General features: G+C 43.5%; 1 protein-coding gene across 2 annotated transcripts; it reads left to right on the top strand.

Moving 5' to 3' along the window:
- The first annotated feature begins 144 nt into the window (after positions 1–144).
- On the top strand, positions 145–17744 carry LOC112261531 (dihydropyrimidinase-related protein 5). Of its 2 annotated transcripts, none has more exons than XM_024436943.2 (14): positions 145–421; positions 2503–2557; positions 2714–2926; positions 7156–7314; positions 8980–9159; positions 9692–9760; positions 10041–10085; positions 10266–10341; positions 12111–12267; positions 13403–13544; positions 13814–13956; positions 15003–15210; positions 15496–15661; positions 15878–17744. In XM_024436943.2, exons 2-14 carry the CDS (start codon positions 2510–2512, stop codon positions 15961–15963), a joined length of 1692 nt encoding a protein of 563 aa, XP_024292711.1. In that variant the 5' UTR covers positions 145–421; positions 2503–2509; the 3' UTR covers positions 15964–17744. The 2 variants fall into 2 exon arrangements, with proteins under 2 accessions (XP_024292711.1, XP_024292712.1); XM_024436944.2 differs by lacking the exon at positions 145–421 and adding an exon at positions 2199–2242.
- Positions 17745–19667: the final 1923 nt, after the last annotated feature.

The following is a 19667-nucleotide window of genomic DNA, read 5'->3' as shown; positions in this document are numbered from 1 at the left end:
TTACACAAACCGCACATCTGAATAGTATACTTAATGAATTATTTAGAAATACTGTGTATTGTAATTTATAGGCTAGTGATTATATGACCTCCTTGCTTTATCCATGATCTTTCCTTTCCTGTAATCACAGTTCACACCCTGTTCCTCCCACAATGGTACAGCCCCTTCCAAATGGACACGCCTGAAGTGCAAAGTAATTGGTTAATCTGGTGACCGAGTCTGCGTTCCCTATCGGTGATTGGAGCGTCTGCACGTCGCACGGACTTGGATGCTGCGACCTGAGGTTGAGCAGGCTGGATTCAGAGTGAAGCATCTGCCCCTGGCTGCAGCAAGTGTTCGTCTCATTCAACGGATTGGTGCTGCTGTAGTCTATCATAAAGTAACCGAAAAGGCGTTTTGGAGCCGTAGGCCTTTAGGAGAGGTATGTGGAGCGCGATTGAGATGTGCAACTTTATAGCGTACTGATAGGCTATTTACTAAGAATTATGTGAAGAGGCTTCGATTTGAGGGCCCAGACTATGCGGGTGTATGGATCGTCCCTAGACACGGATGCTTGCTTTATGTGGATACTTTGTTTCTTATGCCGACTGGCTGAATGTCTGTAAAGGGATTGCTACCCGGAGACCTGACTGCGTATTTTTCATTTCTGATTTTGTCATCCTGATTCCTTTCATGCCATTCATTGGCTTTTTTTGGGGGGTAGTCGAAATTAGAACCTACATGATCATACCGACAGACGGTATATGGAACTCAGACTGGGGACATAGGCTAAATGCTATAACTATCCAATTACACTTGCTATGAATTTGGCCCATCGATTACTACGATGCAAGTGCAACATGATCTTTAGGCGGTGGGATGGAAGAGGGTGATTATTATGGAGTGGTCCGTCATCATGGGGGGGTAGGAGGGTTTGGAAACCGTTTTCTGGAAATCGTTTTCTGGGTCGGTTATGTATCCTGAGGGATGAAGGCCGGTGTTTCTTTGTGTCAAGTGGGATGTGGAATTTATCATTTTAGATCTATTTACATAGTGATTTAAAACCTTAGTAAATGACATGTGTGTCCTGTCCGTATTTGTTACAGACTAGCCTATAACAGGTTTAGGCTATAAACCTTGAAATGGCTATACTTTATGAGGGAATCTATTTGGGACGTTTCAAACTCCATGATCAATTTTCCAAATAAATATCTACGTTGGCTACTGTAATATCCAGGTTTGTGTCAATTTTGTGTGAATATGCTAAACGCTGTTTGTAAATAGTAATATATTTAGCTTCGACAATTATTTTAGCTACAGAAGACTGCCTTCCTTTTATTTGTGCGCTAGCCTAGACTGATGAGTTGTGCTCCACCCTAAAATGAGTCGATTCTTTTTTTAGGTAGCCTGTAGGCTATTTGTTTCTATTCTATCCATGAAAGGCATATTGTTGTAACTTCATTCATTCATTAATCCTAAATCCTAGAACACTCAGCCAGATGTGGGTCAGTGGAAGTGATGGATAACCAATGGTTGGTGCATATTCCCTTGCTTTCAAAATGAACATGATATGACATTTTAGACATCAGCTGTCTTGCCTTTACGGTTGACCTTGATTTGAGTCTGAGCATTCATGTGCAAGATGTCATCGTTTTATATAGATGATCTCAGCTCCGCATCTGGATCCATGAGGATAGAGAGCATGTGGTAAACTTGCTGGCTGCCTCACCCACACTGTCACATACATTACCACTCCCACACCCACCTAGACACACACACATAAAGAGGAGGAGTGCCTGGGGGATATTTATCATTTTATTCATATTAATCCAAGAAAGATTATAGTATTGGAATATTGAAATATTTTAAACGTTCGGATGCGATAAGAAATTCCTCTATGTCTCGTACCACAGCACACTTCTACAATATGTATGTACAGGTTCACTTTATAATGTGCTACATTTCGTTTTTAGAAGGGAGAAAAAAATGATGGTTATGGATGAAAAGTGTGAACCAGTGTGTGACTTGTTGAACACTTTTAGTCCAGGCAGGCAGACGGACAGCTATAAGCTAAGGGATGTTTGGTCATACTCAGTGACAGACACCGCCTCAGGCCCATTCGTTGATGTCACAGCAGCCTGGCCATGCCAAGTTGAGAACACAATGTTTATTGTGCTATATAGCTTGTTTTAGAACACAGCAATTCATTTGTGTTCTTCAGTGGGTCACTGCCTCCTCACATCTGAATGCAATGCCAATGACAGTAAGTGGTACCATAGCTTGTCAGCCTAGTTGTAGTTGAGGTGGTATAACTGGTCAGAAACTAATACCGTTCTCCATGAGAGTGAAACTTTTTTTTTTTTTTTGTCTGCTTGTCTCTCTTCCTGAGAAAATATGCAGAGGTCTTAAAAAATATTTTTTCTTCTACAATATCAATTTTGGGGCTGTAACTCCCTGCACCACAAATGAGAAAAGCATGGTAGTATTTTTGTCAACCCTTCACTTCTGATCTCTCTCTTCCAGAGCCATCATGTCTTCCAGTTCAGCGACAACCAGGATCCTAATCAAGGGTGGCAAGGTGGGTGTGTTCTGTTGACTGTTGTTGTTGTTGTTGGGCTGTTATATGTTCGTCTAAAATAAATGATTGTGAAGCATTACAAAACTATTACCTGTTTCATTTATGCATTTTCTTCTGTCCAACACCTGATTTCTCTTTTCTCCCTTTTGACACCAGGTGGTGAACGATGACGTCACGCAGGAGGCGGATGTGTACATTGAGAACGGCATCATCCAGCAGGTGGGGGAGGGGCTGATGATCCCAGGAGGGGCCAAGGTGATTGACGCCTCTGGGAAACTGGTCCTCCCCGGGGGGATTGACACCAGCGTGCACCTGCAGCAGAGTTTCATGAACGCTACCACCGTAGACGACTACTATAGCGGCACCAAGGTACGAATGATCTACAGCTTTTCTACGACTGTCTGTGAGGTTGTGAGGAAGTACCATGCTTAACGACACTGGCATTACCCTCAGTAACCCGGTATAGCCAGTGCAGGATGGGTCTCTCATCTGATTCTGGTTCCTCTCCAGGTTTCTTCCTTCTAGGGAGATTTTCTTTGCCACTGTGCTGCCGCATGCTCTGGAGATTAAGGCAGGGTTACTGAACAAAACCTTGTGATAATGTGGTTGCAAAAAGGGGGCTGGGTCAATCACATTTGATTGGTTGGTTCATTGATTAAAAAGGGCTGGTGCTTTAGGACTCTGGCATTACTCTCCTTATGTGTGTATTTTGGTAGAAACCTGTGGCAAGGTCTGACTAGCAATGCCAATTACTCAATTACAGCAATTCAAATCCCAGTGGAAGCAAAATGGTTGCAATGATGTCATTATTACAATACCCTCTGAGAATTTAGTAATACATTATACTAATATGGTAGGTCATTGAACTGAACTGGAAAAACAGATACATAATTAGTATGTACCATTTAATACACAATAATTGGCCCAGTCTAGTGGGAAACGACCATCTGGCAAACATATTTTCCTCTCTCGGTAACCCAGTGGACCGCCATGTACCATGGCAACTAAATAAACTCATCTTCCCAGCTTGCCTGGCCCGCCGGACACTTCAATCCAGTCCGCGAGACATCATTCCCCCCCCCCAATTTCGTGGTGTCCAATTGGTAGTTACAGTCTTGTCCCATCGCTGCAACTCCCGTACGAACACAGGAGAGGCGAAGGTCGAGAGCCGTGCGTCCTCCAAAAACACGACCCAGCCAATCCACACTGCTTCTTGACACAATGCCCTCTTAACCCAGAAGCCAGCCGCACCAATATGTCAAATCAAATCAAATTTATTTATATAGCCCTTTGTACATCAGCTGATATCTCAAAGTGCTGTACAGAAACCCAGCCTAAAACCCCAAACAGCAAGCAATGCAGGTGTAGAAGCACGGTAGCTAGGAAAAACTCCCTAGAAAGGCCAAAACCTAGGAAGAAACCTAGAGAGGAACCAGGCTATGTGGGGTGGCCAGTCCTCTTCTGGCTGTGCCGGGTGGAGATTATAACAGAACATGGCCAAGATGTTCAAATGTTCATAAATGACCAGCATGGTCGTATAATAATAAGGCAGAACAGTTGAAACTGGAGCAGCAGCACGGTCAGATGGACTGGGGACAGCAAGGAGTCATCATGTCAGGTAGTCCTGGGGCATGGTCCTAGGGCTCAGGTCAGTTGAAACTGGAGCAGCAGCACTGCCAGGTGGACTGGGGACAGCAAGGAGTCATCATGTCAGGTAGTCCTGGGGCATGGTCCTAGGGCTCAGGTCCTCCGAGAGAGAGAAAGAAAGAGAGAAGGAGAGAATTAGAGAATTCACACAGGACACCGAATAGGACAGGAGAAGTACTCCAGATATAACAAACTGACCCTAGCCCCCTGACACATAAACTACTGCAGCATAAATACTGGAGGCTGAGACAGGAGGGGTCAGGAGACACTGTGGCCCCATCGGAGGACACCCCCGGACAGGGCCAAACAGGAAGGATATAACCCCACCCACTTTGCCAAAGCACAGCCCCCACACCACTAGAGGGATATCTTCAACCACCAACTTACCATCCTGAGACAAGGCTGAGTATAGCCCACAAAGATCTCTGCCATGGCACAACCCAAGGGGGTATGTCAGAGGAAACTCGAACCCGAGTCTGTAGTGACGTCTCAAGCACTACGATGCAGTGCCTTAGACCGCTGCGCCACTCGGGAGGCCCCCGCAAATTGATTTTAACAAACAATCGGTCCCCCAAAAAATGCGGCCCTCCGTTGAATTTCAAAATCCTGATGTGACCCTCGAGCCAAATGTTTGCCCACCCCTGCCCTAGCCCCTCATCCCCTCATCCCTAGACACTTCTGTCCTGTAGATGTGAAAGATTATGAAAAGTGTAAACGATAGGCCCTATGGCCAAAACCCTTCTCAGCCTATCAGAAGGCACGTTGAAGTAATTACCAAATTACCAAGTAATTACTCTTTGATCTACAGAAGTAGCTAGGAGCTAGGGATTTGGGTAGAGATTAGGGATTGATTAGGGATTTGGGTAGAGACCAAGAAATATTCAGAGAGCTACTACAGTAATAAACTGGGCGTGGTTCAGACTCAGAGATGCTGCTTTGATTTAGACAAAGATATTGGATACATAAGGCTGCTGACTCAAGTTATTTATTATATAATATTCTCCGTTATTCTGAGTCATCTTTATTTTATTTTATTACATATCTCACCTACCCCATAAATTATTGATATAGATAAGGTGGCAGAAAGCTGTGTAAACTGTAGCAGGGTGTGCTGACTCCTGATGCAGTCAGCACAGCAGGGCACTGAACAGACTGGAGAGAGAAGATGGTGGAGGGATAGCGAGAGATAGATGGGGAGAGACAGACAGAGAGATAGAGAGAGTGAGACAAAGAGAGAATGAGAGACGGATGAGAGCGAGAGAAGATGCTACAGGGATAGAGAGAGAGAGAGAGAGAGAGAGAGAGAGAGAGCGAGAGAGACTGACAGACAGACAGACAGACAGGCAGACAGACAGACAAAGATAGAATGAGAAAGATAATGAGACAGATGAGAGAGAGGGAGAGGGAGAGCGAGAGAAAATGGTGGAGGGTCACACACTGAGACTGGGGCTATCCCAGATCACCTCAGGGCATGCATGACTCATCAATCATCATTCTCTATTCTCTACCACCCAGAGATGACATATAGAGTCTGAGTACATAGCTGTGTTTTTAGACATAAACGACAAGCTAGCCAAGGAGATGTTATCTTTCTGCTCTACTGGGGTTGGCGGATCTGTCTAGCCGGGCAGCTGCTGCCGTGCTGCCCGGCTAGAGTACAGAGACAAATGCAGATCAGTTTCTGTTTCCATGGCTACCGTCAGGCTGCTGCAAAGACTGCTGCGAAGCCTTTTCACTCAGGCCATTGTGCTTGAAGACAATAGTTCTCCAACACACTAGACACACCCCCAATCCTTACCAGACAGTACTCCACTCTCTCTAGGGTCAGCTGACTCAAAGATGCTCTTTGGAGCATTCACTTAGTAACAGACTACAAGTATTTGGAAAGATTTCATATAGAATGTATTTGTTGTTCACATCAGTATCAACCTGGTTTTGTAAGGATTTAGTACACTCACAAATATGTAATGGAGCAGTAGTCAAGCTTTCATACCTTGGAATCTCTGGGATATATATATATAGCTGATTGATAGTGTAATGAACAATGAAAGGACTGACAGTTCCTTGATATACATTAGCTCACTGACCATCATCATGCTCTGTAATATCTTTTCATTATACGCCATGGGTTATCTCCCAGTCCCTTTCCCATGTTCTAATCTAGTTACTGATGGATGTTTTTCACCTCCCATCCAGTAAATAAACATTAGGGGTAATTGACACCTTTTACTGTTGGTTTTCAACCTGAGGTATGTTGCCATGTTAATTATGTCTCGCCCCCGGAATTTATAGAGAATAATGGATGCATGTATTAACCCTATACTGTCATTGGCATTAATTAACCAGACCAGACATCATTATGGAGCCTTTGCCTAGCGATACTTAAATGTGCTGTGTCTCAGTGTCCTCCTACTTATAAACCATTTACAAACACTTTTATAAAGTATTTCTTAATGTAATGTAGTACCTATACTGAACAGCAATATAAATGCAGCATGCAACATTTTCAATAATTATAATGAGCTACAGTTCATATAAGGAAATCAGTCAATTTAAATAAACTCATTAGGCCCTAAACTATGGATTTCACATGACTGGTCAGGGGCACAGCCATGGCTGGCCTTGGAGGGCATAGGCCCACCCACTTGGGAGCCAGCCCCACCCACTGGGGAGCCATGCCCAGCCAATAAGAATGAGTCATTCCCCACAAAAGTACTTTATTACGGACAGAAATACTCCTCAAGTTACTGGGCATGTGCGCAAAATTTGAGAGAAATACTATTTTAGTGCGCATGGAAGGGAAAATATGTATATTTCACCTCATGAAACATGGGACCAACAGGTTACGTTTCTATTTTTGTTCAGTATAATATACCTTTATGTAAAATGGTATCCATCATTTTAATGTCTGTCTCTTCTCTGATCTGAGATACTGGTGGTTCTGTCAACAGGCAGCCCTGGCTGGAGGTACCACCATGGTTATAGGACATGTATTACCAGAGAAGAATGAATCTCTACTGGAAGCCTACGAGAAGGCCCGCTCCCAGGCCGACAATAAAGCCTGCTGCGATTACGCCCTGCATATGGGGGTCACCTGGTGGGGGCCCAAGGTAACTGTCACACTCCCTTGATAGCTGGTGTTTTCATACCCGTTTCATTTAGCTCAGCTAAGATCTGTACTGCACTGACCTGGTTACACATCCGCCATAGTTGCTGGAAATGTGCTTGCAAATGTCACTGAAAGGACAATATCGATGCCAACACACTACGATTCAGGTTGGCACAATAGTATGAAAAGGTATGACTCCTGACTAAGGTTGTGGCGGTCACGCCATTTTGTCAGCCTGTGATTGTCAAGGAAATAACTGCTGGCTGTCCGTCACGTGATCGGGTCTTTCTCACAGGCTACAAACAAGTGAAGACAGGCACATCGGCGACGCAACTGCGCCAATTCCGAGGCGCACATTGAAGATATTGGAAGAACTGTCCACATTTACTGTTCGTCAGCCAACAAGATGGGTAGGCCTAACGAACAGCAAAAGCACTACTAGCCTATGTCAATTTACTATCCCCCATTGTACAAAAGTTGACGTGTTCTATTTTGTGCGATAAATAAATATTCCACACAGAGTCTGGGACAGTTGTCCCAGACTATGTTTGGGACAATGAGCAATGAGCCTGAAGCAACAGATCAGAACGTTTAGCTTAAAATGTTGATGAACTATTAGGCTATTTCTTCACTTTATATGCACAGTAATGCACACGGTAGTAGGCTATAAGCGCGAATGTTGCATTAGCAGTAAAACACCATTATCTAAAGTGACCGCAAATGCAATTATGCATGTAATGCTTTTATTATGAAGGTGCATTTTTATGGGTTCAAATTATCTTCGCCAAACTTGAAACTCACGCACTGCATATGTATGCCAGTTAGGCTCTATACACATTGTATAGCGGATTAATGTGCTTCATTTTAAGAAGTTATTTTAGTTGTGATACAAACCTTATCAGAACATATAGGCCCATGGGCTAAGCTACATGAGGTGTGGGACTATGATTTGAAAAAGTTGCATAAAAAAAGCATGTAGTGTTTCTTGCCTTAAGATTGTTATCATTCTCAAGTGATAATATATAAGTGATAGGCTAATATTGTCACCCATTTAGACTATTCTTGATTTAATCTTTACTTATACTAAATAATATATGCGTGAAATTTGTTTTGATTTAGAATGGACCATTATCATGCACCTGTAATCGAAACAGGGGCGGGAGGTAAAAATGCATGTCATCTATGCACTTAAATAGTGTATGGAGAACGTGTTTCCCGTGGTTCATTTTCATGCCAGCCAGGTAGGCTATACTCCTGTTATAAAGAGAAGCAATGTGCTTAATATTAGGAAAGTTGAGAAAACAATATAGTAGGCCTAGTCTATAGAGGGGCTGATGGGATCCTCCTCTTTTTAACAGAGGCCATCACTCTGTTTTCTCACACAATTGCATAGCCTATAGAAATGTTGAGCAACATGAGCTCATGGGCTCTCATGAAGGGACAATGGAGTGCTGAGTACCAGGCAGTTAGCAAGTTTTGTAGGCTACTAATGACCAGCAGCATCAGAGCTTGGAGAAGCCTAGTTACCGTGACTAAACGGTCACTTGCAATTTGACTGCCGTCATGACTCGTGGCCGTCGGAGCGGCTGTAATACTGTAACAGCCCTACTCCTAACTGTGTTCATCTTGTTCAGGTGAACTCTGACCTCTAACCCCTGACCTGTAGGTGCGTGCTGAGATGGAGAGCCTGGTGCGAGATAAAGGGATCAACTCGTTCCAGATGTTCATGGCCTATAAGGACCTGTTCATGCTGAGGGACTCAGAGCTTTTCCAGGCCCTACAGAACTGTAAGGACATTGGGGCCGTGGCCCGTGTACACGCTGAGAACGGAGAACTAGTGGCCGAGGTGAGTCTCCGAATCTGGTTCGATATGTAGTCCCACATCAATTACTTTTCTTCCATCATGTCTTTGTTCAGAAAGAAATACGAAAAAGTCAGCTTAATTTCATTCATTACTTTTAAAAACCCTTATCTATCCAACTGTAAGAAATTGGCTGACACAAACAGTTTACAAAAGTGTGAGAAACTGACTGGTGCTGGTTTGACAGAGGGACTGTCATCACAGTAAGCAGTTTTATTCACACAAAGGAGACTAGGGCTGTTGTGTGGTAAGGTCAGAGGTGAGACAGACCCCATAGAGCAACTTTTTTGGAGGGGGACCATTGTAACTGACCCATGCACCATTGCGCCCCATCATGATGAGTTCCCGTCTTTTTGTGGCCCCCACCCCTATCGAAGTTGCCCATCCCTGCCGTAGAGTTAAAATGACTTGAACGGACATCCAACGTTCGTGATGGTTGAACCGTCAGCCATATTTAGTGCACATCCGGTTTCTATCAGTGATACAGCACATACACCAGGATTCCTGTGTTTTCTAGGGAGCCAAAGAGGCATTGGACCTGGGAATCAGTGGCCCAGAGGGCATTGAGATCAGCAGACCAGAGGAAGTAAGACACTCTCTTTACTCTTTGGATAAAAGTGTCTGCTAAATGGCATATATTCTCATGAAATTATTATATATTACTGTTGTAGTCTGTGCTCATAATGGACACATACTCCTTCCCTTTTCTTTCATGACTTCATAGACATAGCCGTTACAGTTCTATTGTCTTATTGTTTTCCCAGTGAACCATTTCCAGTGCCTATGTTATAGATATCAGCCCTTCATAATATTGTAATGACCCTACCAACTCAACACAATATCCGATTGTTTTTTCTTTCTCACAGCTGGAGGCAGAGGCCACCCATCGGGCGATCACCATCGCCAATAGGGTGAGTGTGTGTTCTGTATCAAGTTGTTACATTCTCTTTATCATCAAGCACTTCAGTACAATGGTAACTGCCCCCCGAAATACCCTGCAGTATCTGGAACCAGTCCTGCATTTGGCATGTTTTCTTCTGGTGAAACTCTCTCTAAGACATGTTGTCTCACTCTCTGTCGTTCTCTTTCAGGCCCACTGTCCTATCTACCTTGTCAACGTGTCCAGCATGTCAGCAGGAGATGTGCTTGCCACAGCCAAGATGCAGGGTAAGGCCAAAGCATATCTTATCCTGTCCTGTCGTATCTTGTCTTGTTCTGTCCTGTCGTATCCTGTCCTGTGCATACCGCGGATTACTTTTCACGTGGTTTCTGGCTTGGGCTGATCTTCACTACAAGTGCTTTTGGAACCCCGCCTGTCTGTCTGTCTGTCTGTCTGTCTGTCTGTCTGTCTGTCTGTCTGTCTGTCTGTCTGTCTGTCTGTCTGTCTGTTTGTTTGTTACAGTAACTGGCCAATACTACACATCACAGTCCAGTGCCTTCAGAAAGTATTCAGACCCCTTGACCTTTTCTACATTTTGTAACGATACAGCCTTATTCTAAAATTGATTAATTTAAAGAAAATCCTCAGCAATCTACACACGATACCCCATAATGACAAAGCGAAAACTGTTTTTTAGAAATGTTTTAAAATGTATTCAAAATAAAAAAACAGAAACCTTATTTACATAAGTATTCAGACCTTTTGCTATGAGACTCGAAATTGAGCTCAGGTGCATCCTGTATCCATCGATCATCCTTGAGCTGTTTCTACAACTTGATTGGAGTCCACCTGGGGTAAATTCAATTGATTAAACATGATTTGGAAAGGCACACACCTGTCTATACAAGGTCCCACAGTTGTTAGTGAATGTCAGAGCAAATACCAAGCCAAGGAGGTCGAAGGAATTGTCCTTAGAGCTCCGAGACAGGATTGTGTCGAGGCACAGATCTGGGGAAGGTTACCCAAAAGATTATCTGGAGCATTGAAGGTCCCCAAGAACACAGTGGCCTCCATCATTCTTCAATGGAAGAAGTTTGGAACCACCGAGACTCTTCTTAAAGCTGTCCGCCCGGCCAAACTGAGCAATCAGGAGAGAAGGGCCTTGGTCAGGGAGGGGACCAAGAACCGGTGATCACTCTGACAGAGCTCCAGAGTTTCTCTGTGGAGATGGGAGAACCTTCCAGAAGGACAACCATCTCTGCAGCACTCCACCAATCAGGCCTTTATGGTAAAGTGGCCAGACGGAAGCCACTCCTCAGTAAAGGGCACATGACAGCCCGCTTGGAGTTTGAAAAAAGGCACCTAAAGACTCTCAGACCATGAGAAACAAGATTATCTGGTCTGATGAAACCAAGATTGAAGTCTTTGGTGGCAGAATCATGCATCACCTGCTCCAAAGCACTCAGGACCTCAGACTGGTGTGGTTCACCTTACAACAGGACAATGACCCTAAGCACACAGCCAAGACAATGCTGGAATGGCTTGGGGACAAGTCTCTGAATGTCCTTGAGTTACCCAGCCAGATCCTGGACTTGAACCTGATCGAACACCTCTGGAGAGACCTGAAAATAGCTGTGCTGCAACGCTCCCCACCCAACCTGACAGAGCTTGAGAGGATCTGCAGAGAAGAATGGGAAAAACTCCCCAAATACAGGTCTGCCAAGCTTGTAGCGTCATACCCAAGAAGACTCGATGCTGTAATCACTGCCAAAGGTGCTTCAACAAAGTACTGCGTAAAGGGTCTGAATACTTACGTAAATGTAATATTCAAGTTTTTTATATTTATATAAATTAGCTAATATTTCTAAAAAACTGTTTTTTGCTTTGTCATTATGGGGTATTGTGTGTAGATTGATGAAGGGGGAAAAAACGATTGAATAATTTTTTGAATAAGGCTGTAACGTAACAAAATGCGGAAAAAGTCAAGGGGTCTGAATACTTTCCGAAGGCACTGTATATGGATATGTATAAATCCATCTATACAATCTGCCTATAGGTAAAGTGGTCCATGGGGAGACGACCACAGCCCATGCGGTGCTGAACGGTCTGCAGTACTACCATCAGGACTGGGCCCATGCTGCAGCCTACGTCACTGTTCCTCCTCTACGCCTGGACCCAAACACACCCAACTACCTGATGAGTCTACTGGGAAAGTAAGAGCGTGCACACACACACTCACACACACACCACACACACACACACACACACACACACCTACCTGATGAGTCTACTGGGAAAGTAAGAGCGCGCATACACACAAACACACACGTACCTACCTGGTGAGTCTACTGGGAAAGTAAGAGCACACACACACACACCACACACACACACACACACACACACACACTACCTGATGAGTCTACTGGGAAAGTAAGAGCGCGCAGACACACACACACACACACACACACACACACACACACACACACACACACACACGCACGCACGTACCTACCTGATGAGTCTACTGGGAAAGTAAAAGCACACACACACACACCTACCTGATGAGTCTACTTGGGAAGTAAGAGGGGCACATTTCCTTTGTACCCTGCTGAAGGTGATTTATTCAGCGAATGTGATGTCTGGGATATTGCCTTTAAATTCTACCGCTGTGCCCAAATCATACATCTGTGTTGGATTGAATCCAGGCACCAGTCTTGTAGCTCTCATTAATATATGTAAATCATTTTTGCTGTTGGTATTATAAAATTTCAACAAAATGTCCCCCCTGGGGGGCCTCCCGGGTGGCGCAGTCGGCCAAGAGACCCTGGGTTCGAGCCCAGGCTCTGTCGCAGCTGGCCGTGACCGGGAGGTCCATGGGACGACGCACAATTGGCCTAGCGTCGTCGGGTGGGTTTGGCCGGTAGGGATATCCTTGTCTCATCGCGCACCAGCAACTCCTGTGGTGGGCCGGGAGCAGTGCACGCTGACCAGGTTGCTAGGTGTACGGTGTTTCCTCTGACACATTGGTGTGGCTGGCTTCCGGGTTGGATGCGCGCTGTGTTAAGAAGCAGTGCGGCTTGGTTGGGTTGTGTTTCGGAGGACGCATGGCTCTCGACCTTCGTCTCTCTTGAGCCCGTACGGGAGTTGTAGCGATGAGACAAGATAGTAACTACTAACAATTGGATACCACGAAATTGGGCAGAAAAAGGGGGTAAAAAAATTATAATAATTAGGCTTTAACAATGAAACTCTGAACACCGTGTTATCAAAGTTAATAGAATTGATATTTGCGTTCCCTATATTTTCCCCCTGACCTATCCTCTCCTCCTTCCCTCTGACCCGCTACAGTGACACACTGAACGTAGTGGCGTCTGACCACCGCCCCTTCACCACCAAACAGAAGGCTATGGGCAAGGACGACTTCACAAAGATCCCCCACGGAGTCCCGGGCACCCAGGACCGCATGAGCGTCATCTGGGAGAGAGGAGTTGTAAGCAAACGTGATGTATCTCTACTGTTTGTACTTAGGCAAAGATCTACGGCTGTATAGAAAGACAACAGAAAGGTTGGATCTGCTATTGTGACTGCTGTAACTAACTACTACCGTGATACCTTGTTGCCGTTGGACATGTATCTGTTGCAATATTTGTTGTGCGTGGTCCCCGTCAAACACATATGCTGTTTGAGTTTAGTGCTTGACATGTTGATAACAGGTTTGCTCCCTCCGACACGGAGCATTTTGACGCTCTGCTACTGTAGGTCGGAGGCAAGATGGACGAGAACCGTTTTGTTGCGGTGACCAGCTCCAACGCAGCTAAGATCTACAACCTGTACCCCAGGAAGGGTAGGATCATCCCAGGGGCTGACGCTGACGTGGTGGTCTGGGACCCTGAAGGGACCAGGTATGTAACCGTATCCACGGTCCCCTCACTCCCTCCCTTCTCACTACTACCGCTACGGCGACCGTTTACCCTCTGGGGGATGCTAAGGTTTTTTCTTTTATACACTCTTAGAATTTGTGGCGACTCGAGGAACCATTGCTAGTAAACGGTTCATATTTGCACCTTTGGTTAGTTGAGGGGTTTTGGAGGAATCTTTAATGGTTCAATGTAGCAATGGGTTCCTAGGGAACCCTGGAGTGGAGATGTGTCTTAGAAGGGGTGTGGCTTTCAGATAGATATTTTTTGGGCCACCCTTTAGAGTTAATGAGGCTAACAGAGGTGAGTTCCTCAAGATGCCTATGCAACTTTATTACTATATGTAATCAGTAATGTTATTATTATATAAAAGTATGTAATATGCAAAAATGTTCAATAACTTTTCAAATTTACAGTATTCAAACGTAACATGATGAACAGGAATGACATTTAAATGAACGGGTGGCCAAAAATAACTACCTGAAAGCCACGCCTACAATAAGCCACGCCTCCTATCTGATAGGCTGACACCTCTACAATATATTATTAAAGGAAAAAAAATTATCGCAAAAATATTCTGGTTTGAACCTTTACACAGGGGTTCCCCGAATACCCTATTCAGAGGGGTTCCTCTTGGAACCTTTTTCAACTAGAAAAATTATGCCGGTGTGTCAACCCAAAAGGTTCTTTCAGGATCCTTTACCTCTAAGAGTACTTATTTTAATTTTATTTATTTTTTTAACCTTTATTTAACTAGGCAAGTCAGTTAAGAACAAATTCTTATTTTCAATGGGTTAACTGCCTGTTCAGGGGCAGAACGACAGATTTGTACCTTGTCAGCTTGGGGATTTGAACTTGCAACCTTTACAGTTACTAATACAACACTCTAACCACTAGGCTACCCTGCCGCCCCAGTATAGAGTAACAATAATAATATATGCCACTTATCAGATGCTTTTCTCATCAACTGAGCCACACGAGACCAATAACCTAATTGTATGTGTTAAGACAATACATTTCTCTGTGTCCAGGACCATCTCTGTGGACACACAGGTGCAGGGTGGAGACTACAACCTGTACGAGAGTCTTCGCTGCCATGGTGTCCCACTGGTTACCATTAGCCGTGGTCGTTTGGTCTATGAGAACGGAGTGTTCACGTGCTCCGAGGGCTCTGGGAAGTTCTATCCTCTCAGAACCTTCCCTGACTACCTCTACAAGAAGATGGTGCAGCGGGAGAAGGTATTCTAAAAAGCCATTAAACAGGATGTGGATTTGAAAATGTTCCTTTACCTATGAATTTTGCCGCAGATGAAAGGTGATCTTTGAATCGCATACACTTTCCGTACCTGCTTCAGATTGTCTTGATTGTCATGAAGTATTATTCATGTGTTATGACTGTGTGTATAACCAGAGACTAATTATTGTGTGTGTCTATGTGTATGTGTGTGTGTGTGTGTGTGCGCGCGTGTCTGTGTTTGCATCTCTGCTTACTCGTGTGCACATGTGTGTGTCTCTCTCTCTCAGTGTCAGGCCCTAAAGGCCGTGGAGCGTGAGCCCTACGTAGGAGATGTAGCGTTGATGAATTCTGGGAAGAAGGACTGTGGACCATGTGATGGGGACACTCCAACACGACCACACACCAAGCACGGAGGACAGAGAGACCTGCATGAGTCCAGCTTCAGCCTCTCTGGTAACACACACACACACACATCGCTTTGCAATTTAGAATTGGTATAATTTGCATCTCTCCCTCTAAGGCCTATATAACTTTATTAACCACCAGCTCTAATGCAGTATCTACTATATCTATGTGTTTCAGTCTCTACTGGAAAGATGCACAATTAGCTACATTTTGTGAACCTAACAGATTGTTATTTGCCACTTTTTGTTTTATCAATCTCTCCAGGTGCCCAGGTTGATGATAAAATCCCAAAGAGATCTTCTGCAAGGATTCTGGCCCCCCCAGGTGGTCGATCCAGTGGCATCTGGTAACTGTGTGGAAGAGTAGTGAGTTCTAGAACCAAACAATTACTGTAGTTCTCTATTAGAATGAAACCTGAAGGAAAGTTCAGGGTCAACTAAGACAAACGGCTTGTTACGTTCACCCAGAAAGCATAGAAAGAAAAGAAAATCTTACATGTTATTTCAAAAACGAACTCACGTATTTAGTGTATATATGACGACAGGGTCTGAGTAACATTCATATGACATTGATGTCATTAATGTTAATATTTCTTGGAATATCTGCCTGTATGGTCAAACCCTGAACAATATTGGGCTTAACACATTTTTGACAAATCTAAACTAAATTTGCACGGTAGCTAAGTTGCTAGTTGACTGTTTTGGATAAATGTATGTATTTTAGAGGAAGTACTCAATGTCATTATACACTAATGGTTTTAAGGGGGGTGAGGGGAGGATGGGGTTGAGTTGTTCATTGGTTTACCTCACTGTTTAACCTACAATATTGCACTTGTATCATGTACTACTTAGCTGCCTTTTCCTTACATGATTTTATGTGTAACAAAACAACTTTTTCTACCAATACAGAACAGTCATGAATTCACGTGATTAGTTATTTACTACACAATATCTCAAAGCACTTGACATGAAATAACGTGATTCCATTTGTCTAATTTTGACGAAAAGTCAAATGCAAGCTGAATACTTAAAAAAAAAAAAAAAGTTTTTATCTTACAATGTTATTTGAAAAGATGTCATTCCCCTTTACAGCACTGTCAAAAGTATAATCATGAGTCCTGAACAACTAAGGATGACATCGGGCATCAAAATACCTAGGCCAAGTAAGTTCAGAGTCGTTATAGCTTCTATGTTGCTGTTTAGAGTTGAATATCGTAGCACTCTCTTCCTTCCTGGTCATCTCATCTCCCATCAATGTGAATGAACCTACGCTGTGTTTACTGTATGTATGTTGTGGCATAGAACAAATTATATGTGAGGCACTGATATGACTCATATTTAGCATCATTCTATGTGTAAGTGGTGAAATGATATTTCTTTACTTTTCTCTGTCTGTTTAGCGACAAGTTTAGCTAGCATCACTCGGAAATGCCTTTTTCTCACAAGAGAAGTCTCACATTAAACACATATACAGTTACTCGAGATAGCATGTTTATGATTGTGATTCTTTTTAGGATGTGCAAACTAACTACTGAGCACATAACACCTTTATGTCTTTGGGATTCTTTTTTTTTTGTTTACAACACTGAGGGAATTCTGGTCTTGCACTGAAAAGTATTTGACAGTTTTGTATATCTTTTGGGTTGACACTTCCAATGTTGTAACACTGTCAATTGGGTAAGAGAAGTGCATAATCTAATTTGATTGAATCTTGGGTATTATAATGGAAATGGAAATGTACAAATGCAAGTTCTTCAGGTTTGTTATGTGTTTATGTCATAATGTCATTCAACAATGCACTGTCATTATATTACTGGACGGCATGCTTATTCAAGATTGTGTCAACGAAAACCACTGATGTTTTTTGGGGTTTCAAATTGTCTTGACACTGTTCCATTGTAAGCTACAGTTATCCACATATCATATGACTTTTTGTTTGTGAAGAATATACTTTATTGTTTTGCCATAGTCCAAAACCACACTGTACATGATATGACTGCAGTGTAAGAGGTCCTCACTGGTGCTGAATAGCCTACTGTGTTTTCACTGAGGTTTGGTTTTGTTTTATCCTATGTGTTCTTGCAGCTCTTTATCACATGATTGAGTGCAAATAAACCACACGGAAATTTCAAGCTTGAATTGTGTTTCTTAAAAAAAGATAAAACATAATAGGCCCTATAGCCTATACTGTATTTGGCAAATGGGGTTAAATACATTGCAATGTATGTACAATTGTGTTGCTTTAGCATGTAATGGCCTATAACATGAATAAAACGACCCCAATAACCACATCGGTCTTTAGCAAAGCTCTATGGAGGACTAAGAACATGTAGGCTAGTGACTACTCACTATAATAGGTCAAAGTCCTATTTATATATTTACCATAGACTCGCCTCTAACAGCATGGAGTCCCGCGCATGCGCATTAGTTCCTGAATTGTTGCAGACGAAGCGTCGGTAGTGGTGGGGTCCGTGCTATCCGGGATTCCTTGGGACGTCCATTTTTATTTATTTCATTTTTTACCTTTATTTAACTAGACAAGTCAGTTAAGAACAAATTCTTATTTACAATGACGGCCTACCCCGACCAAACCCAAACGACGCTGGGGCAATTGTGCGACACGCCCTATGGGATTCCTAATCACGGCCGATTAATCTATATTAGCCTAATTCAATAGGATCTCTGTGAGCCTAGTCGTAAAGATTTGTCATTTAACTTTTAACATGTATTACCTTTTTATAGAGGCACAAACACAACTAGTCTTGATGTTTTAATCTGATTGTCAAACAATCTCTTTAAAGGGCTCCTTTACTAGGCTATCCACGCACGTTTAAACATCGTTTAAACAAAACACCAAAAGGTGTTGGGCTGGTGACATTTGGCCACTGCCATTAGTCCAGAATGTATGCGTCCACTGCTGTGTCCGAGTGAGTCTCGATGCATCTCTGCCTTGGCAAGATGTCAGTGTTCTTGTCGAACTACATCGCATTTTGGAGCGTATGGTTGCAGCCTGGTCTCATAGACTAGACGTAGTATAGTACAAATTAATATGATATGTTACATTTGGGATTTACATAAAACAGTTGGTTACTTAATTAAGGCAAAACCAAATTGTTGTGGTGGATGGGTGGGAGTATAACGAAGGTCTAGCATCCCAAAGGTTGCCCGTTTTAATCTCATCACGAACAACTTTAGCATTTTAGCTAATTAGCAACTTTTCAACTACTTACTGCCTTTAAGCTACTTTGCAACTACTTAGCATCCCAGCTAGCAGAGTGAATCTGGGCCGATTCCGTCTGAGAGTCGGGGCACTCGGCTGAGAGTCAGACTCGGCCGAGGTAATGTGGCCCGAGTCTGGGCCGTCTTAGGCAGTATTACTTATGGCTAGGATGCGGGGATTGAGCTTGGGCCAATTCCGGTGTGAGTTATCTGGCCCAAATGTATTTACTTGGGGCTCGGGCCAATTCCGGTGTGAGTTATCTGGCCCAAATGTATTACTTGGGTCTCAGGCCGATTGGGGCTACTCTCTGGCAGAAGATTACACAGTCTGCTTTATATAATTAACATTTAATTATTTATTTATTTTTCCCATATTTTCTCGGTGCTTCTGTGATCAAACAATACAATTAACATTTAAATAAAATTCTTTAATAGTCATGTTTAAGTTGTATTTTGATACTTTGTGCAAGGCAATTGATAAGCATTAAAAACTTTGTGGATGGAGCCTCCCGAGTGGCACAGTGGACACTCGGGAGACACCGCATCACAGTGCAAACTGCATTGCTACAGATGCTAGTTCGATACCCGTGCCGGCCGCGACCGGGAGACCCATGAGGCAATGCACAATTGGCCCAGCATCGTCCGAGTTAGGGGAGGGTTTGGCCGGCCGCCATGTCCTTGTCCCATCAGGTGTAGTGACTCTTGTGCCGGGCCATGCGCATGCATGCTGACACAGTCACCAGGTGTATGGTGTTTCCTCCGACATCATTTTTTTGGGGGGTGGATGGGTATAATTTGTATGCATAAAATGTGTAATAGTAATATTTTGAATTACT

This window comes from Oncorhynchus tshawytscha, linkage group LG11, assembly GCF_018296145.1.
Source record: "Oncorhynchus tshawytscha isolate Ot180627B linkage group LG11, Otsh_v2.0, whole genome shotgun sequence".
In the NCBI taxonomy this organism is placed as follows: domain Eukaryota; kingdom Metazoa; phylum Chordata; class Actinopteri; order Salmoniformes; family Salmonidae; genus Oncorhynchus; species Oncorhynchus tshawytscha.
Note: the sequence above shows the minus strand (reverse complement) of the source record. Positions and strands in the feature narration are given on the sequence as shown.